Source organism: Peromyscus eremicus, chromosome 7 (assembly GCF_949786415.1).
Source record: "Peromyscus eremicus chromosome 7, PerEre_H2_v1, whole genome shotgun sequence".
Taxonomy (NCBI): domain Eukaryota; kingdom Metazoa; phylum Chordata; class Mammalia; order Rodentia; family Cricetidae; genus Peromyscus; species Peromyscus eremicus.
Window position 1 is genome coordinate 45,807,378 of NC_081422.1, and position 19,841 is coordinate 45,827,218.

General features: G+C 42.0%; 1 protein-coding gene across 1 annotated transcript in view; it reads right to left on the bottom strand.

The window, feature by feature from the left end:
* Positions 1 to 10,314, bottom strand: part of Pou2af2 (POU class 2 homeobox associating factor 2) — a 31,183-nt gene extending 20,869 nt beyond the window's left edge. The window contains exon 1 of the mRNA XM_059269032.1: positions 10,180 to 10,314. Within this exon, the coding sequence (XP_059125015.1) occupies positions 10,180 to 10,314 (135 nt within the window). The remainder of the gene's footprint in view (positions 1 to 10,179) is intronic.
* Between the last annotated feature and the right edge of the window lie 9,527 nt (positions 10,315 to 19,841).

Consider the following 19,841-nt stretch of genomic DNA (forward strand, 5'->3'; position numbering starts at 1 on the left):
AAAAACAGTTCTGCCAAGTGGAGAGAAGGGGACACCTTGAGCTGCAGTGAACACTGATCCCTGCCCCCCTTGTACACCTCTCACAAGACCCTCTCACACAGAGGACCAGTAGCTTCAGGACGTCATATTAGGTTAGTAAGCTGGTAGCAAATCTCGGCTGTGGTCTTCTCTCTGCCATCTGAAGTGAGGCTTTTCATGAAATGGAGTTTATGGTGAATAAGCCAAATCCCTATTAAGAGTAGGAAAGAGGTGGGATATTTGGGAAGCAGTCGGAATATCTCAGCTCTAGCTGTTAGATTACATTTTCAGCTGTAGCTGTCTTGACCCACAAAAGGGAAGAGGGTGACACTGGCTTAGTGTCCAAGTAAGCTTGCTCCTTCTGAGGCCAGGAGTGAGCAGAGCTACCCACAGGTGGATGAAGATATGGTGCATATGCACATGGGATATTATTCAGCCTCAAAGGAAGGAAACCCTGTAATTTGTGGCAACCCAGATGGAACTAGACACCATTATGTTAAATGAAATAGGTCAGAAATAGAAAGTCAAATACTACATGTTCTCAGTCATGTCTGGAAATACAGGTTCATCTCCTAGAGTGGTTACCAGAGGCTGGGAAAGGCCAGTGGGGTATGTGTGGAGAGAAGGGAAGGAGTGTGGCTAAAAGGTAGGAGGATGCACCTGAATAGAACAATGCTTCTCAACCTTCCTAATTCTGTGACCCTCTAATGAAGTTCCTCACGTTGTGGTGACCCCCTAATCATAAAGTTATTTTTGTTGCTACTTCATAACTGTAATTTTGCTACTATTATGAGTTGTAATGTAAACACCTGTGTTCTCTGATGGCCTTAGGTGACTCCTGTGAAAGGGTCATTTGACCACAAAGGGGTCTCAACCCACAGGTTGAGAACCACTGGAGTAGAAGCCACACTCTCAAAGTTTCATTGCCTAGCAGAATCAAATGCTGGCTGATAACTGACTGTGTATTCTACAGAGCTAAAAAGGAAATGGCCAGTGTTGGAGGGGATGGATATGGCAGCCATGCCAGTCACATTTCCTGATTATACATGTATATTTAATATCCCACTGTATTACAAATATGTATAATTATTCAATTAAAATAAACAAAAAAAAAAACCCCTCAAACAACAAAATTTGAGACGGCTGCCCCCCTCTTCTGCCATTTTGTTGTTTCATTCACTCAGTAAGTAATTTTTTTTCTGAAAGACTGAGTTAATGGTTTGACATGTTTCCATTATTTTAGAAATGATAGTAATGAGGGTGGGGATAGCTGATACCCAGGCCTGCTCTCAGAACACCCCATAATCGAGTGTGTATCCGCCTGGGGTTGGTACTTATTTTCTCTGGGGCTTATCAAGTGGTGCCATGTGCCAACTGTTATAACATCCAGAAAAGCTGCCACATGCTGAGCCCTCAGGACATGTCACGTGTTGAACCAGGTGCTCTATAGACACAGCCTAATGTCTCTCATATCATTGTCTATGGTGGGTATTGCTGTCTCCATTTCCATGGGACAGACCTGAGACTCAGAAATTAGGTTTATCTTCTACTGATGGAGTCCGAGCCTGATCTGTAACTCTGAAAGACAACCCCTGGCCATTCTATCACACTGCCGTTCATCCAGAAGAGACAGGCAGAGATAGCAAGACATTAATCAGCTGGGAGGTGGGGTGGGGTGCAGATTTAGGACAGCAAACAATTGTAGTGCAATGGAATAAATATTAAAGCAGAAAATGACGTCTCTGGATTCCAAGGCGTATCGGAGAAACTCTCCTAGGCAGGGCTGGATGCAAGTTTTGAAGGGTTGGCTTCCCACCTTCTCACCTCTCCACTCTGCAGGCAGAAATGTTCACCTATTTCATGGGGCAGACTGGTGGGTGGGGCTCTCCCTTCCTTTGACCTTTGTCCCTTCCATGCATTCTGTTGGACTCCACTGCTCACCTGAGTCATCTTCCTTCAAACCCTAGCTTAAGACACACCACCCTCCACGGAGTTCTCTCCAGCCATATGTCCATGCATCCCTCAGTGTAAAACTGCATAGTGTTCGCTGAGGGTCACAATCACTCTTGGGACTTGGGACAAAACTATTTTGCTATTTTAATTTTCTTCTTCAGATACAGTCCCTCCCCCTGCCACCCCCAACAGAACTGTGTGAGCTCCAGGGCAAGGGATTTCTCACATGGCTTTTAATTCTTGCCCTGCACAGAGCCTTGTATGCAGTATATACTTAATAGAAACTGCATTTATTGAGCATCTATGCTGCGCTAAGGCCATGGCAAATATTAACTGTGGCCTTTATGATAACCTTGGCAAGGTTTAAGGAAAGGTGAGGCAGAATTAGCAAAACACATGATTTGTAGATGGCAGAGTTGGGGTGTGGATTGAGGTGATCTAGTTGTACAGCCTAAGTTCTTCACCATGCCTCTTCCTGTCTTAGGTGAACTTCGGCTGGTTCCTGAGTGACAATGAACTCCAACACTACCTCACAGACGCTGCACACTAGGGACAAGCTACTTCTCAGGGACTCAGATTCAGATTTATTTCTTTATTCATCTACTGTGTGGTGTGCGTGTGCATAAGCATGTATGTGTGGCATTATCTGTGCATGCATGTGTGGAGGCCATTTTCCCCCACCCCCTCCCCATGTGAGATATACAGGTGTATTTGTGATATGTATGTGTGTTTGTACACGTTTGCATGTGCGTGTGCACACCTGTGTTTGAGAGTGTGCACCTGCATGTACATACTTCTTCCACCTTATTCACGGAGGCAGGGTCTCTTAATCAAACCCAAACCCAGGAGCTCAAAAATACAGCTAGTTCTCATAGTCAGTTTGCACCAGGGATCTCCAGCGTTGGCCCACTGATGATAGAGTTAAATAAAGGACAGTAGCCACTTTCTTGGCACCTGTAAGAGTTTAGGGCAGAGGAACTCTGGCCCTTATGCCTGTGAGGCAAGCTCTTTACCACTGAGCCATCTCCTCAGCCCCTCTACATCATCATCATCATCATCATCATCATCATCATCATCATCATCATTTTGAGACAGAGGCTCTTGGCAAACATGGCTGATTGGTGAGCCTCATCGATCTGCATATCTCTGCCTATCCCTCCCTGGCCCCAGCACTGAGATTATGGATGGATACCCCTACTCCTAGATTTTACTTGAGTGGATGGGATCCAAACTCAAGTCCTCATGCATACAAAAAGCACGCTCCCCCCTGAGTCACTGAGCCATCTCCCTGGCCTCCAGGAGCCACCAAGCCATCGCCCAAGATGCCAGAGACTATTTTAAATGCTAAATAGCTTGATAAGAACATTTGAAATTGAATAACCAAAATAAAGAGAGTGAAGGAAGAGGTCTCAGAAATGAAATACTGAGCTGTAGTCCGAAGGAGGAACTAGGTAGAACCAGTCTAAAGGTCTGACATGCCCAGTACTGGGGATGTGGTTCACACAATTTTACTGTTGGGGACCTTTGTCATAGAAACAAGTTGGAACGGCTTTTGTCACAGAAGAGTAATTATGTACAATGATGTGTGTGTGTGTGTGTGTGTGTGTGTGTGTGTATTCATCTGTGTATATGTTAAGTTGCGTCACTATGGTAACCAGTTCACTATCTACATGTTATCTCAGCATCATGTTGCAAATCTCAAATATATAAAGTACAATTTACTTAGAAATGAATGGGCCTGGGGAGATGGTTTAATTGGTAAAGTGCTTGCCCTGAAACCAGGACTTGAGTCTAATCCCCCAGTCCTCAGGAAAAAGGTGGGCGTGGGGATAGGATTCTGTAGTTCCAGAGTTACAGAAGTGAAGAGAGATGCTTTTCTAGGGTACCCTGGGCAGTCAGCCTTTGCACAATGGTGAGTTCCAGCCTGGTAAGAAACAGCCTCAAGGAGCTCCTAAATCACATTTGAGGTTGCTCCCTCTGCCCTCTACACATACACATGTGCATACATGCATGCATACCCCCATACACATGTGTACCCATACAAACATGACTAATACACATGCACACACATAGAGATAAATAAAAATAAAAATGATACTGAGATGAGCGCAGTCCCAGGCAAATGGTTCAACTTTAATTATTGACAAGGATGCTGAGGCTTAGAAAGGAGAATGAGATTACCCCAAACCACTTTAACTGACCACAGTGAGGGCCACAAAGAGACCAAGTCCCCAGCAGTCTTTCTCCGGAAGCAGAAGAGAGTACATTTTTCCAAAGTTTCAGGGCAGTCAAAGAAACTTTTGAGATGACATCACATATGGTTTCCAGTTGCATATCCACCCCCCCACCCCCCACCCCCGCTACTATTTCACAGGAAATCCAGATGCAAATTAAAGATCTGGATGTCACAGGTTTATACTCGGTGGTAAATGGAGTGTGCATGTGATTGGCAGAGCAAAGCAGCAGCTGAGCAGGGAACTAAACAAACCTCCCACTGAAGCCCCAGTGCAAAGACAGTCCCCCAAACAGAGCTAGCCAGTGGACACCTGTCCTGCAGTTAGACTTCTCACGCCCCTCACCGAAGATCAAACATGTTCATTGATTCCAGGCCATACAGATGCTGCACGGCACCCATTTGCCTTCTGTTCAGAACTCACTTTGACCCTCTGCCAGGCTTCATTCCACCACTTACAACATTTTCACCAGAAAAATGATTAGGACAAATTATTAACCACGAACTCCAGCTGACAATATGGCCATATCCTGAACGTCCTTGACCGAGATTTAATTAGCAAATTGAAGTAGAAGGATTTAGGACTGGGTAGAAAGAGATCAGAGGTATAATAACTGATATTTGAGAAGCTAACACTTGGGGTTGATAGGAAAGGATCACACTATGTGAATTAAGTTTTGTTTTTCGTTTGTTTTATGCATAATTCAAGAGAGCATAGCCCAAATGTTTCCTACATGGAATAGCTCTTGGCATTTCCTTCAGTTAAAGGCTTTCAAAAGCGGAGCCAGATATTTCTATTTATTTTTCCCCATGTTTATGTAAAATATTAACTCGAACCTTCATATCTGCTTATTGTCACTGACTGCAGTGTTTCCGTGGGCGTGCTCAGAATGAAAGCTTCTACCGTATCCACCAATGTGTGGGCAAGATGAACTGCCAGACCATGGTTCCAGGCCCTCCTAATTCTCTCATACAGGACAATGTGCTTCCCTACCCTCCCACACAATTGAAATTCCAAACAGCTTCTCATCCAACCCTCCTGCCAGCTGCCGTATATTTAGTGATTCCAGATGAATCTTCATGATTGCTTAAGAAAAACTTGATTAGTGAGCTCAATAGTCTGTGAATCATTGACTGAATTTCAAAATGGAACAGAAAAATGCTGGCAATTAGGCTTATTGATTTTTCTCTTTGTTCTAGAGATAACGAGTTTATTGAATTTGGTGGTGTTATCCTTAAAAAGTTAAATGATTAAATGATTAGCTTTTATGAATTCAATTGTAGTACAGTTGCAAAAAATTTAATTGGTCAGAAATCTAATTATATATTTTTTGGTACCAGGTGTTGGCGAATGGTGTGTATTTATCCTGGCTGAAATCCAGTGGAGTAGTGAAGAATGACAGAAAATACACTCGAGAGAAAAGAAATATCAAGAAAATTCACAATTGTAGCAGTTGTTAAGCCATAGCATAACAGATAAAATAGATGGAAATGATTCTGTGAAAACCCTGCTTGATACAAGATTTTTGTTTTTATGATATTTTACAAAACTTTACTGCAAAATCATGAGAGTTGTTCTTGAGGAAATTTTTGGTAAAGATAGAAACCACAGCGGTGTCACCTTATTCAGAGAGTGGTCACAAGGAGCCAGGTGGTGGGTGACATGGGCATCTAATAACTACATCTGGAAGCGTATCAGTTGGGAGGGACCTAATTATTCATAATCCATGCGCTAGTTTCCTAGGCTAACTATAGCCTACCACAGTGAGAGCATCTCAATGTGTTCTCATGGTCCTGAAGGCCAGGCATTCAAAGCCCGGTCCCTGGCAAGGTTGCCCTTACTATGCTGCTCAACAGGGTACCCATCTTCTTCCACATCTGCTTTTGCAGATGTGGGATTCCTTGATTTGTTGCCTCCAACCTCTGATGAAGGGGTCACTTTGCTTTTTCATCTTGTATCTTCTCTGTGTTTCCCTTTCAAAACTGCCCTTGCAAAGCACACATCTGCTTGCATTAAGTGCCCACCCAGGTAAACCACTCTCAAGATATTTAATCCCAGGGGATTGACATAGGATCTTTGAGAGTTCAGTTTTTGGTTGGGGCCGTTAGTCATGGGTCCTTGGCCATGCTGTCAGCTGAAAATTTTAAACATGCCTCGTGAGTAGTTTCCTTATTATAAACGCAGTTGAGACTGAAGACTCATAGTGTCCTTATGCATCAGTATGAAGGAAAGGAAGCAGTCTTGGTACTGCTTGTGAAATCAGAGCCCTGTGCTGGGTCTGGGGCAGCAGGGGCTCCACAATTTTTGCTCATCGAATTACATTTACAGCAGGGGTAGAAATAGGTCTTGGGAGTGGGTAGTGACTGGTGGGAATACCTCTCTAGACAGATCTCTCAGTATTCTTAAGTAGTAAGCAGATAGTAAAGTCAATTCAGAGATGCTTAAAGTCCAAATGAGCTCACATAGGAGTTACGTATTTGATCACTGAAGCTCAAACATCACTAAAGTGAGAAAGATGATTCTAGTACTCAGAGCTTACAATGAGAATGTGGAGTTAAGGTACATTTGTACCACCTAGAATGGCCCTGTCAAAACCATGGCTGGAGGTGACTTACTTCCCTGTTGCTAGTTTTTTTTTTTCTATCTGATAGTTATTCTCCTTCACATTCTCTCTCTCTCTCTCTCTCTCTCTCTCTCTCTCTCTCTCATGTGTCAAAGGTTATTCTATTTTAGTCCAGTCTGAGCTTTCTTTTAAATATGAAATTAAGACTCAGCAAATCTACTATTTGCAAACTGTACACTTTTTTAAAAAATAAAGATTATGTGTCTGTGTCTGTGTGAGGGTGTCCATGTAGACCAAAGGAGGGTGAAAGATCCTTTGGAACTGGAGTTACAGGTGGTCGTGAGGCACCTGACTGGGATGCTGGGAACCTAATCCAGGTCCTCTGAACCATCTCTCCAGTGTACCAGTCCCTGTCTTTATCTAGCTTTCAACATATTCATCTGTAAAATGGGAAACTGTAAATACATATCTCAGAGGATATGTATTCATGTGCCCATGAAATGAGATATTACACAGAAAATATACCTCAATTAATCCTTATATAAATATTATAGCTATTTTCATATTGCATGTCTGATCATAAGCATTCCATTTAGTGTTTGGCTGTATGAATGTATATTTTTTATGTGTAGGTATTTTTCTTCTTACCAGATTATTTGGTATTTAGCAGACTGTCTATGTGCTCAACATATCTGGCTCCCATTTTCTCATTTCTAGAGATAGATAAGCAATAAGAAGCCACTGTGCTATGTGAAGCTAGGGTACTTATTCTTTATTGTAAATAGCAATGTGCAAAAGAATTTTTCAAGGAGACTGTAGAAAGTGTCAAAATGATCATTCCCTGGCCCCCTCCTCATGAATGGGACAATCCCAAGAATCTGTATTTTAAGGTGAAATTGAATAATATGCTTTCAATTAGTACAGCTTTCAGACCTCACCAGAGATATTTCTTTGTGCTGTGGATAGCAGTTAACATAGAAAATCCCAACTGGTTAAAGTGCAGAGAAGAAGTGTGTGCGGAGCGTTCAGACACAAATGGGACATCTGTATCACCCCTCTCTTCCAAAGGCTCAGGGACCATTGCAGAAGAGGGGGTTGGAAAGATTGTAAGAGCCACGGGAAAAGGAGGACCAGAACAAAAAGGTATCCATTGGGCATGACAGGATCGCTGCATTCATAATGCACAGCAGCTGTGTTTGCCTGCACAGATCTGGACAAGATGAAGCCAGCTAACATCCCAGCATGGAAGGGAAAGGGGTTCAGGGATTCATAAACCCTACATCTAAGAGAGGAGCTACGGACAGTTGATGGCTTCTTAAGGAGAGAGAGTCAGTTTTCAAAAGAATTCAGCCCTGAGAGGTTAACTATGCTCGTGTGGATGGCCCCACACCCATAAGTATATGGGCAGCAAAAATTGGACCCAGTGGGTTATAGAAAGAAAAGGATGTAAAGTTGAGATCTGGGAAGAGTTAGGGGAAGGAATTGGTGGTGAATATGATCAAAATATATTGTATGAAAGCCTCAAAGATTTGATAAAATATTGATATTTAAATAACATGACTTACTTCTTGTGCTTATTTTATCTCTTAAAAAAGAAAAACTTAAAAACTAGAGAGAAAAATACAAAATCTATGACGATATTTATAGGTCTTTTGTTTATAGAAACATAAATGGAGTCACCATTTGGATATAGCCTGCCTTGTTGTCTTTTTATATGGCACATTTTTTAAAATAGAAGTCTGTAACTGTGCCTTATTATCTGTATGTAGATATTGATGGTACCGAAAAGTGTGAGTTCTACCCTCATCCACATGGTATTGATACAAAGCCCATTCCCTGCCTGTCATGTCCTTACATGTGCCTCTTGTCTATCTGATTTGATGGTTTCCTGGGACTTTTTATTAGGTTTCAAAAGTCAGTTGTTCTCTTGTTTGAAGCTGTGGCTGAGCAATCCCCATCATTTATGCGTGGAAATTGTTCATTTTGAGTAGATTCGGAAACACCCCCACCCCGCTCCCTCTGCTTTCCCTCTCAGTCTGGTAATGATATTTTTAACACACCCTCCAGATGCTTCTGAGCAGGCACCCTGAGAAATACTGAATGGAGATCAGACAAGGAGCCCAGCTGTTCAGATTTCTCTGTAGAAGCTGAGCTCTGAGTGTCAAACTAGAAGGGAAGAGGCTGTTTGAAGGGAGGGCTGCAGGGATGCTCATTAAAAGGTGTTCTTGCCGCAGAAGTTGATTCTGAAGCTGATCACTTACATCATAGGGATTGGAGCAGTGTTGAAGGTGGTACCAACAACATCAGCAGGTGCTCTGGAGGAAGTACTTCCCCTGTGTGACCCTGTGGCTGTTCCATTTATTTCTGGTCATCTACATATGCCCAGCATTCAGGCTATTATATTAGTAGAATACATGGAATTAACTTACCATGTTAGCCAAACACTGTTGCCATTCTCTGGTCACTTTTTGAGACCCGAGTACAATTTATTAGGCACAGAGTAGAGCTACAAGCACAGATGTGATTGACAGATAGGAATGAAGCTCAAAACACCTCCTGGGATTTTCAGAGAGAATTTATTGTGAATCACGTCTATCCAGTGTAGAATACAATGTATATGAAAGGTCAGCATTGTATCCTCAAGCCCTGAGCCTTTCTCAACCGGTGACTGGGAGATGTGGACAAGTCCAGGCATACCTGTTTCTACTGTCACTAGCTGAAGTAGCCAGCTAATTAGATCACACAGCTCTGGAAACATTGCCAGCAGCAAACAAACATGCCCTGAGGTAATGAACAGTCCGACATTTTTACATCATGAAGAACCCTAAAGGTCATTTTGGTTGATTTATTTCTTGTCGGGTTCAGAGACTTTCCCGTGGTAACATACACAGATGGTCCCGGGCAGGCACAAGTGCCCTCTCTACTCATGTTAATTCCATTACACCAGGTACCTTAGTAAGGAGGAGGGCTAGCATTTATGGACTGTTCCTTACATGACGTGAAGAGTAACACATTCTATTTCCAGGGTCACGTGACCAATAGCAAATGAATAGCGATACACATAGCATTCCAAAAGTGAAGCAAAAAACTGTTGTAAAGTGGGGTGAGGAGGACACCAGGGAGAGTGTAGCAAATAAAAGTGCAAGCACAAACCTTGATGCCACCAATCAAGTCCCCAGACACTGTTACATGGGTGTCCTCAACAAGGAAAGGTCGTCCGTACAGGGAGGACTAAGACTGTCAAAGGAGTTCTGAAGCATGTCCTAGGCAAAGGAAGGTCTCTCTCGTGAGGAAAATCAGACCCAGGAGGTGGGAGAGGGAGTGAGGTTAGGAAAGGAGGGGAGGAGAGAGGGAACTTTAACAGAGGCTTCAAACCTGCAGGACTTCAGATGGAATTGAATCAGGACTTACACCGAGTCTGGAGCTACTTGTCTGCCTGGATCGCTTTTCTGCCAGGAGATCTTTGACGGTGTGCTTCACTCTCACGCCCTGGTACACACGTTTGCTGAAGTCCCCTGAGACTAAAGCAAATGGAAGAGTCACCATTGGGTACACATGGGGTCATCACTCTCACGCCCTGGTACACACGTTTGCTGAAGTCCCCTGAGACTGAAGCAAATGGAAGAGTTACCATCGGGTACACATGGGGTCATCAGGTCAACTTGGCCAAGGCTGAAGATAATGATGCTGTTTTCTCATTAACACAAGAGAAATCTTGAATTTGAAGTGGATCCCAATGAGTCCTATTTCCTGATGCTTGATGAAAATTTATCCAAACTCCTGTAGATGGAAGAGACACTCCTCTGTCTCTTACACAGCAACTCTTCAAAGAAATCTCTTGTTTCACCCCTGCTTTATCAAAATTCATTCCAATAAGATATACAATTTATGCTTTGGTCACAAGATCAAGGATTGGATGAACTTGGAATAATGCCTCTTACCACACAGAAAGAAGTTAAATGTGCATGACTCAGGTTACTATGAGGCTGTGTTCCTGCTCTGGCCTATCAGCATAGGGATGTGTCACAGAAGGTCAAGTGGGTTGTTAGAGGATTATGTTCCTAACAAGAAAGTCATCTGTCTTCTGTTTACTACGTTAAATGTGTTTTATCTTTGAAAATCTGGTGATTGGATATAAGGAATTACTGCTAAAAACCTATGTCAATGGAGGCTGGGGAGATGGCTCTGTTGGTAAAGTGTTTGCTGTGCAAGCCTAAGACCTGAGTTTGGGGGTCAGGGCTACAGGAAAAGCCAGGTATGAAGATATGTGCCTGTGATCTCAGCACTGGGGAAGCAGAGACAGGAAGATCCTTTGTGCTTGCTAGTCTAGCTGAGTCAGTGAGCTTCAGGCTCTGTGAGAGAGCCTGCTTTAAAAAACAATGTGGAGAATGATGGAGGAAGGTATCCCAAGGTGACCTCTGGCCTCCACCCACACATGCATGTACACCTATACACACACACACACACACACACACACACACACACACACACACACACTCAAAATAAAACCATACCAAGGACAAAGAAGAGTTAGTGTTTTAGTTAACACAGTTTTGAGTACTTACTCTGAGCAGTTGTTGAAGATACTATAGTACTTGCCAACTGACATGCTTTATTTATTTTGATCCATTTTATAGATGAGCATACTGGACTAAGTGTTTTTTTGCCAGAGTCTCAACTAATAGCAATATAGACACAAAATTTAGACTCAGGTCAGTTAGTTTGTAGCACTAACAACTAGGAAAAAATATCACCAATAAGTGACAGATAGATGGATTTATAGAGAAATGGCTTCCCAAGGCTTGAAGTTGGCTAGAATTATCTTTAGCAATTGTGAGATTTGTGAATCAAGATGGTCAAGTAATTCCTGGAGAATCTTCTGCTTGGACCACCCTGAAGGTGTGTTCAGGCACTGAATTAGTGGTTGAACTAGACACAGTTTAAAATATTTTTAAGCTTGAAATTGCTGTGGTGGGTGGGTGGCTGTGATCCACTTTAGCTGAAATGTTGCTTGCTTACAAGCAAATTCATCTGGGACAGACTGAGTAGCTGTGCATACGACAGGACATACTCATGGCTGCATGTCTGAGGCACAGGGACATCTCTAATCTGCTTGAATTTGTAAAAAGTCTAGAGTATATCTGACACACAAATCAATTTGTATTACATTATTACATAAAGAATGGAATGAAGAGAGAGAGAGAGAAAGACAGAGAGAGAGAGAGAGAGAGAGAGAGAGAGAGAGAGAGAGAGAGAGAGAGAGTAGTCATAGGCAAGCAAGGTAAAAGCTAGAGGAGGTTGCTGGTTTAAGCTGGTTTAAGCCTTGGGAGTTGCATAGCCACACATTAGTCACAGGTGTGGGAAAATGACAATCCTTCAGCCCTGTTTTCTTCATGTGTGAAATGATTATAATTTCTTCTTAGCTGTCTTCAGGGATTTATAAGGAAAAATAACATATACATCTGAAAAGGCTTTGAAACTACTTAGTTTCATAAAAACACCCATATGCAGATAGAGCAGGAAAACAAAAGTTGGTTTCAAGAGAATGAGTCACCTAACTCAAATAAAACCACATAGCCTGGTTTCAACAAAGTAAGATTATTTCAATGGTCCCTTTTGTCTAATTTTGACAGGATTTGGTATATATATTTTTGACTAAAGAGGGTTGAAGTACTTCTTCCTAATCCTTGTCTAATATACAGCATGAGATTTGATTTAAAATAGGTTATGTCTTATTTGTTTGTTTTTTGGAAAAACCTTAGGCTATATTTATTAATTAGTTATTTATTTAATGTTTTCTATGTGTCAATAGAACACAAGGAAGCATACTGTTTAGTGGAGAAGGAAATACCTTAAAATAATTATAAAGGAAATGTGCCAGGTACAATAGAAATCTGCCTAGAGTATTTAGAGAAATACAGGCTGTGTTACTTCCTTGTGGGGACAGGGTAGATGGGAGTTGGGAAAGGAGGGATGAGATGTTAGTGGAGGCTTAAAGAACATTCCAGGTGTAGAGGGCAGGGCAGGCAAAGGTCTGGGAGCAAGAACAGAATGAGGTGTGAAAGAGGAAGTGGCCGGAAGGGAGACTGGGGAAATGAATAGCATTCAACCATGATGTTTTTTTTTTGGTACACAGAAGGAGCTAGGACCTCATCCTGTCAGCAGTGAACCACTGAAGGCTCTTTGGCAAGAGCAGGTATGCTTCTATTTGCATTTTAGAGAGACTCTTCAGACAACAGCGTGGACAGTGGGTTTGAGAACCACAAAGCCACAGGGAGATCAGTCTGGAGGATTCTAGAGTCATTGAGACAAGAGGTCATGGAGCATGTAGCAGGGCCAGGAGCAGATGTGAAAATTATCTATATATACGAGGTTATGGAGGGGAAGATTAAAAGGAAATTCCCACCTTTCCACCATTGCTTTAGGACATAGGAAAGAGGAAGTAATCCCTTGAGGGAATGTCTGACAGGATCACATGATGACACATGTAGGTAGTCATAATCTGCATCTGGCATACTGGGATAAACAGGTCAGGATTCTCTAAAGTGTTGAGACAATTCTATTAAAATCCCTATGATACTGATGTGTGTGTGTGTGTGTGTGTGTGTGTGTGTGTGTGTGTGTGTGTGTGTGCTATGTAATTATTGGCATGTATTCATTGTACATATTAATAAGTTTCATAAAGACATATATGTATTGTGTAATTATCTAGGATCCACAGATGAAAGAGGCATACACTTGTCTTTCTGAGCCTGACTTGCTTTCCTTAATAGTATGTCCTCTATTTGTATGCATTTTGATGCAAATAACATAATTTCCTCTTTCTTTATGTCTGAATAAAACTCTATTGTATGTCACTATATCCTGACACACAGGGAGGGGATTCTGGACTAGAGGATGAATGACAGAAGCCAGGCTGTGTCCTGACTCACAGGGAGGGGGTTCTGGACTAGAGGATGAATGACAGAAGCCAGGCTGTGTCCTGACTCACAGGGCTGGGGTTCTGGACTAGAGGATGAATGACAGAAGCCAGGCTGTGTCCTGACTCACAGGGAGGGGGTTCTGGACTAGAGGATGAATGACAGAAGCCAGGCTGTGTCCTGACTCACAGGGCTGGGGTTCTGGACTAGAGGATGAATGACAGAAGCCAGGTTGCATTCACATTCGAAGAAATTTTGGGGGCGGAGGGAAGACTTTACAAAGAAAATGGGCTGCAGATCTGTCACTATGTGTATACAGCCTACACAATTCAGTTGACTGAGAGGACCCATTATTAATAATTTTTGTAATAATTACAAGATTAATGGATTATTTGGGAATGGTATTAATAAATGCAATAAAACAACTTCAAGGAAAGTCTTATATAGAATGAAACTAATGAAGTTAATGCTTCTGCTATATACCTCATTTACCTTTAAACACAAAAACCTAGGATCCCTCATTTACTACACCTCTTACGGAATCTATGCAATCTTATGTTTGACTACTTACTGAAATAAATAACTACTTAGCCACTATGCTACTCATCATAAACCTTTCCAGATGGAACATTATACCAACATGAAAAAAAGGACTAAAACCCTCTTAGGTATAACATGTTATTTAAACTAGATGGAAGTTTGTCGATTTTATAATAAAGACAGACACACAAGTAAACAAACAAAGAGAAAATGGGAAAGATTAGTAGGAGAAGAGCCAGTATGAAATGGGGGACCATGGCATCAAGAACTTAGGGGAAGATATTTCAAGAAAGATGGAAAACTATCTGATGTGGTAGAATGAAGACTGGGACAGAAGAACATCCTTTGCTTTCAGTTCAGTGGTTGGTGTGGTCCTTAGCAAAGGAGACTCTGGAAATGTGGGGGTGCCTAGAAGTCCAGTGAGGATGTCAAGAGAGGGACGGAGACAGGGAGGGGGCCTAATTATTCTTGAAGTTTGAAGAGAAAGAGTAGCAAGGGATTGGATGATGATCACAGAGAAGTTCAGTATTCAGGGGAGGTTTGCTTGGGTTTTCCTCTCTATGTACGTGTTTAGGGGTAGCAAGGAGTTAAGAATATTTGAATGAGAAGAAAAGAGTAAAGTTTTTGAAAGAGGTAGAAAATGCTGAAAAGTCAGTCTTAAAGAAGAAAGAAATTGGGATAAAAGCACGTTAGTCCTCAACCTCTGAGAAGGAAATAAAGAAAGGTCATGGGGAGGGGGTGATTAAGACAGCCACACTATGCGTGAAGAGTAACCCCACGGGGGAGGTTACTGAGGATCTTAATGGTTGGAACAAAGCAGGGGTCAAGGCCAGTGAGACATATCAAGTTGAGAATATACAACTGCGATTCTCACCTGGATCTTCAACATCAGCAACTAAGAACTTGTGAGGGATGCAGATTCCCAGACCCTACTCTGGAGCACTGAGTTAGAAACCCTAGGGATGTGGTCCAGCTCTCTAGGTGACTCCAATTTCCTCAGAAGTGCCCGAATCTTGACCAAACACAGTAGAAAGGGATGTGTACATGTTGGAGAGGTAGCTCTAACCCTGGCAGTCCTGCTGAGCGATGAAAGGGCACTCTGCAGGATGGGAGGCACAGACTCAGATAGGCCTGGGAAGGAAGAGAGGGTGGAGGAGAAGAGGTCTGGGTGTTTGCAGACAGTCTCGACACTGCTTTTCTCTGAAGGACTTTTAAATTGATTAGTTGTATCTGAACTAGCAATTTATGTCTTACGTGTATGCCAAAAAGCCTATGGCAAATATGCCTTTTACAAATAGTTTCAATAATAATCACATGATAATTAACAGATGAATACAGTTCACAAGACAGAAAATAATCAGATCAAAACTGTGGAAGTTTTGTCATCAAACAGTTGGGCATATGTATCTATTGGTCTTGACTTAGTGTGAAGCATGGGGTTCTATGCCACAGGGGATAAGTTTCAAACACATAGCAGAATCTCATTTTAGTGAGATAAATAGACATTTCCATTCGAGAGGAAGTAGAGCAGAGTGCTCTTTGGATGTCTAAGCAAGGTTTTGTGGGAGGGCATGAGGCTTAAAGTATACTTACAAGGATGTGGATACGTTAGGAGGAGAAAGGCCTTGTGGCTAGTAGACATGCCAGGTAAAAGTGAAGGGACAGGAGAGAATCATGCTTGTGTGGACAGGGTCAAGCATTGGTTCAGTTTTACTTTATAACTAATTAGTTACATGGTTTGCATGTACAGTGTATGTGCATGTGTGGATGTGTGTACAGAATCTACCGGGGGATGTCTGGTCCTCTGCTCTGTCACTCCCTTATTGCTTTGAGACAGGGTCTCTCATTGAACCCGGAGCTCACTGGCAGCCAGCAAACGCCAGCAATCCTCCTGTCTCTGCTCTTCATCATGCTAGAGTTACCAGGCATGCAGGGCCATTTCCTGCTTCTTATATGGGTGCTGAGGGTCCAAACCCTTTCTCCCATCTTGCATGGTAAGGTCTCTTAGTTATTGCATTAAAATGGATCTGTATGTAGATGAGTTTCAAACACTCACCTCCAGCTCTGACTTGTACTTTAGGCTTGGATAGCCATCTCCGTATGCATCTCCAGCAGACATTTCAACCTGCTCATGTCCAAATAGAAACTGTCTCCTTCCTGTTTAACCCAAAGGCTTCCCTATCTTAGTTGTCGGCAACACCATCCTCGCAGCCCTTCTCACACAAAGCTGTACAGCCATCCTCGGGGGTCAAATGACCCTTTCACAGGGATTGCATATCAGATGTCCTGCATATCTGATTTATTATGATTCATAACAGTAGCAAAATTACAGTTATGAAGTAGCAATGAAAATAATTTTGTGGTTGGGGGTCCCCACAGCATGAAGAACTGTATTAAAGGGTCACAGCCTTAGGAAGGTTGAAAACCCCTGTTCTAATGGGTTTGCTGTTTCCATCTTTCATCTCTGCCCTGGTCTATCCTCACAGCAGTCAGGGCCACGGCGCCAGGCCAGGGGCTGGGGGTGTCCTTTAAAAAGTCCAGTCGTATCATCGCTGTGCTCAGAGCCCTGCAGCGCTTCCTCATTTCTCTTAGTAAGAGCCAGAGCCTCCACAGCACTCTCAGATGACCCTGTTCCCTGGCCCTTCTGTGCTCTTTTCCTAAGACTTGCCCTCTGCACTCGAGTGTGGCTCTGAAACGGACCAAAAGGGCTTTTACCTGAGGGTATTGCTGCCTCTGGGCTGGAATGTTCTTCTGTCCTTTACCTCTTTACGCCTGTGACTGACCGCCCTGTCTTCCTCTGCCCTTTATCTCCTTACCTCCATGACTGACCATTCTGTCTTCCTCTGTCCTTTGTCCCCTTACCCCTGTGACTGACCACCCTGTCTTCCTCAGAGTCCCTGTGTAAGGTCAGCTCCGTGAGAGCATTTTAAATGTTATACCATTCCTATAACACATTGAAGATTCTTCTTCTCCTGTACTTTTATTTCTGTTTAGGACCCACCATTTTATAAAGTCCCATAGAGTTTCCTGTTTAGAAGCTTATTGTTTGTTTTCTGTCTCTTGCGAAAAGAAAGTATCTCACTACTACACCCTGATACTTGTGTCTGGTACACACTAGGCTTCTAGGGAAACACCTATTGATTTTTTCATCATTGCTATTAATAGTAATGAAAGTGCTGAAGTAATCAAATAAACATCTATAGGAATTTATTTTACTGGGCTGGTGAGATGGCTCCGTGCATAAAGGTGCTTGCCACCAAGCCTGACAACCCAAGTTCAATCCCCAGGTCCCATATATTAGGAGAGAACTGACTCCTGCAAGTTGTCCTCTGACCTTCACGGGAATGGTACACTGTGTCATATCCCCTCAACCCACTCATGCACGTACACAAATAAATACAATTAAAAATTAAAAAACATTACGAAGACATACATATTGTCATGCATTGCTTAGTGATGGTAACATGCTGTGAAAATGAGTTGTTAGGCAATTTCAACCTTGTGCAAATGTCACAGAGTGTACTTTTGTAAGTTGAGGTGGCTATGATGTCATTATGTGACATAATGTTATCGGACAAATGACCTTTATGCATTCAGAAATTGACTGAAACATTATTGCAGTGCACACTTGATATCAAAGATGAAAGAGGCCACTAAAATATTTAACAGACAATTATGACTTTGTCATAGTTTTGGAAGATTTGAAAAATATTTGAAAAGTTAATGTGAGAGTGGGTCCTACATTAGATTTAGGATGAGGATACAGAGGGTTTGGGAAATCATAAAAAGGAAGCTAGCATGAAGCAGCAGAAATGACAAGAAAGGACAGATTTAAGAGACCTCCCAAAGTGACACACACACATGCACATGCAAACACACACATGCACACACACATGCACACATACATACACACAAACACACACAAAAACAAATAGCAAACTATGAAGATTTGGATAGGGACAGGACATTTTGAATATGTTGACTTTGGGGTTGTGGGGATATCATCAAAAAAGTCAAAGTGTCCTGTAGATAAAACAAGAATTTAGAGCTGGATTGACACTGTATCTTTAAAACTATTATAATTAGAGCTATGAAAATAACACCCTCTATAAAACAACAAGAGGAAAGAGGATATTGAATCACAGATGCCTAGGCCAAGAAAGAATCTATGGAAGGTCCACTGTGGGAAAAATCTAGAAAGATAGGACAGCAGTGTTGGATCCAGATGGAAGGACCAGGGAAGTGAAAGAAAGAGGGAGCCCAGAGAAAAAAAAGATAATCAGCAATTTCAAATACCTGGTACTTAGTAGGTACTCAATAAATGTGTATTATATACATATATATGTGTGTGTATACATACATATATATGCTGACTCCTACAAGTTGTTGAGATATCTATTATTTCTGTATTTATATTACCTGTCTATAGATGATATCTATCAACCTATCATCTATCAACCTATCATCTATCTACCTATCATCTATCTACCTATCTATCTATCTATCTATCTATCTACCTATCTATCTATTTATCTATCTATTATCTATCTCAGGAGGAGATGAACTTGAGCCAGTGGGATTGAAAAGGCTCTTAGAACTTGGGAGTCACTTCCCAGGAGTTGGAGGTGAAGCCTTTAGTTTTGGGTATCACGGGAGCAAGGGTGGTAAGGAGATAAAAATAGTCGCATAAGCTAGCTCTGTAGCAGCCATATGGAAATGTGAGCATCTATTTTGACAACAGTCCAGGCGGGTGCATTAAAATGAATTTTAGCAAATCAATGGAGCTTGGCATAAGTTCTTTAAAATCCCACCTGGAAGAGTTTTCTTCCCATGGAAGAGTCTATATTCCTTGTTTTGGATAGAGTGGTATTTAGGGTTCACAAATGTTCCTGGCATTTCCACTCCTAGACATTTGACCCTCTCTGTGCCCTGTGTCTATAAGAATCCACACCTGCATCGGCAAGAAGGGCTGGAGAGTTTTTATTCAAATACTCTAGATACACACTTACATTCAGATCGGTTGTTGAGAAAACAGAGATGAGTGTTTCCAGAGAGAAGGCACAAGCAAATTCATCAATAGGAATCAATTTATCCTTTAGAATCGGGAAAGAAGTTGGCACTGCTGGGTTATGATTATGTATATGTAGCCAAATGTCTCTGTCACATGTCTCCCAGTCCCCTTTTCTTTAGGGAATTTGATCCACAGTAGACTTAATGGTGTGTTGTTTTCATTTGTTTTTTGAAAATTACTTTTTCCATCGAATCAAACTCATATATTTTAAAATTGATTTAATACTTAAAATACTGGTGACCCTCTCCCAAAGCATTTTTAGTGATGCCTAGCACACACATGATATTTGAAACACATTCTTGTTTTAGTATTTTAATAGCTTTTTTGAGGTATACTTTCTCTGGCGAGGCTAAGGAAGGGCTTGTGACATAAAGAAGGAATGAAATGGTCTGGTGCAAGACCCAAAGAACAAAGTAAAATAGCTTCAGAAAAGAAGTTACATTTTGAGTTATGCCACTGGGCAACACAGCATAATGAAACCAGTAGGCACAAGTGTCTGAATTACAGTCCCTCATGACACTCTGTGTAGGCCGCTTGTCACT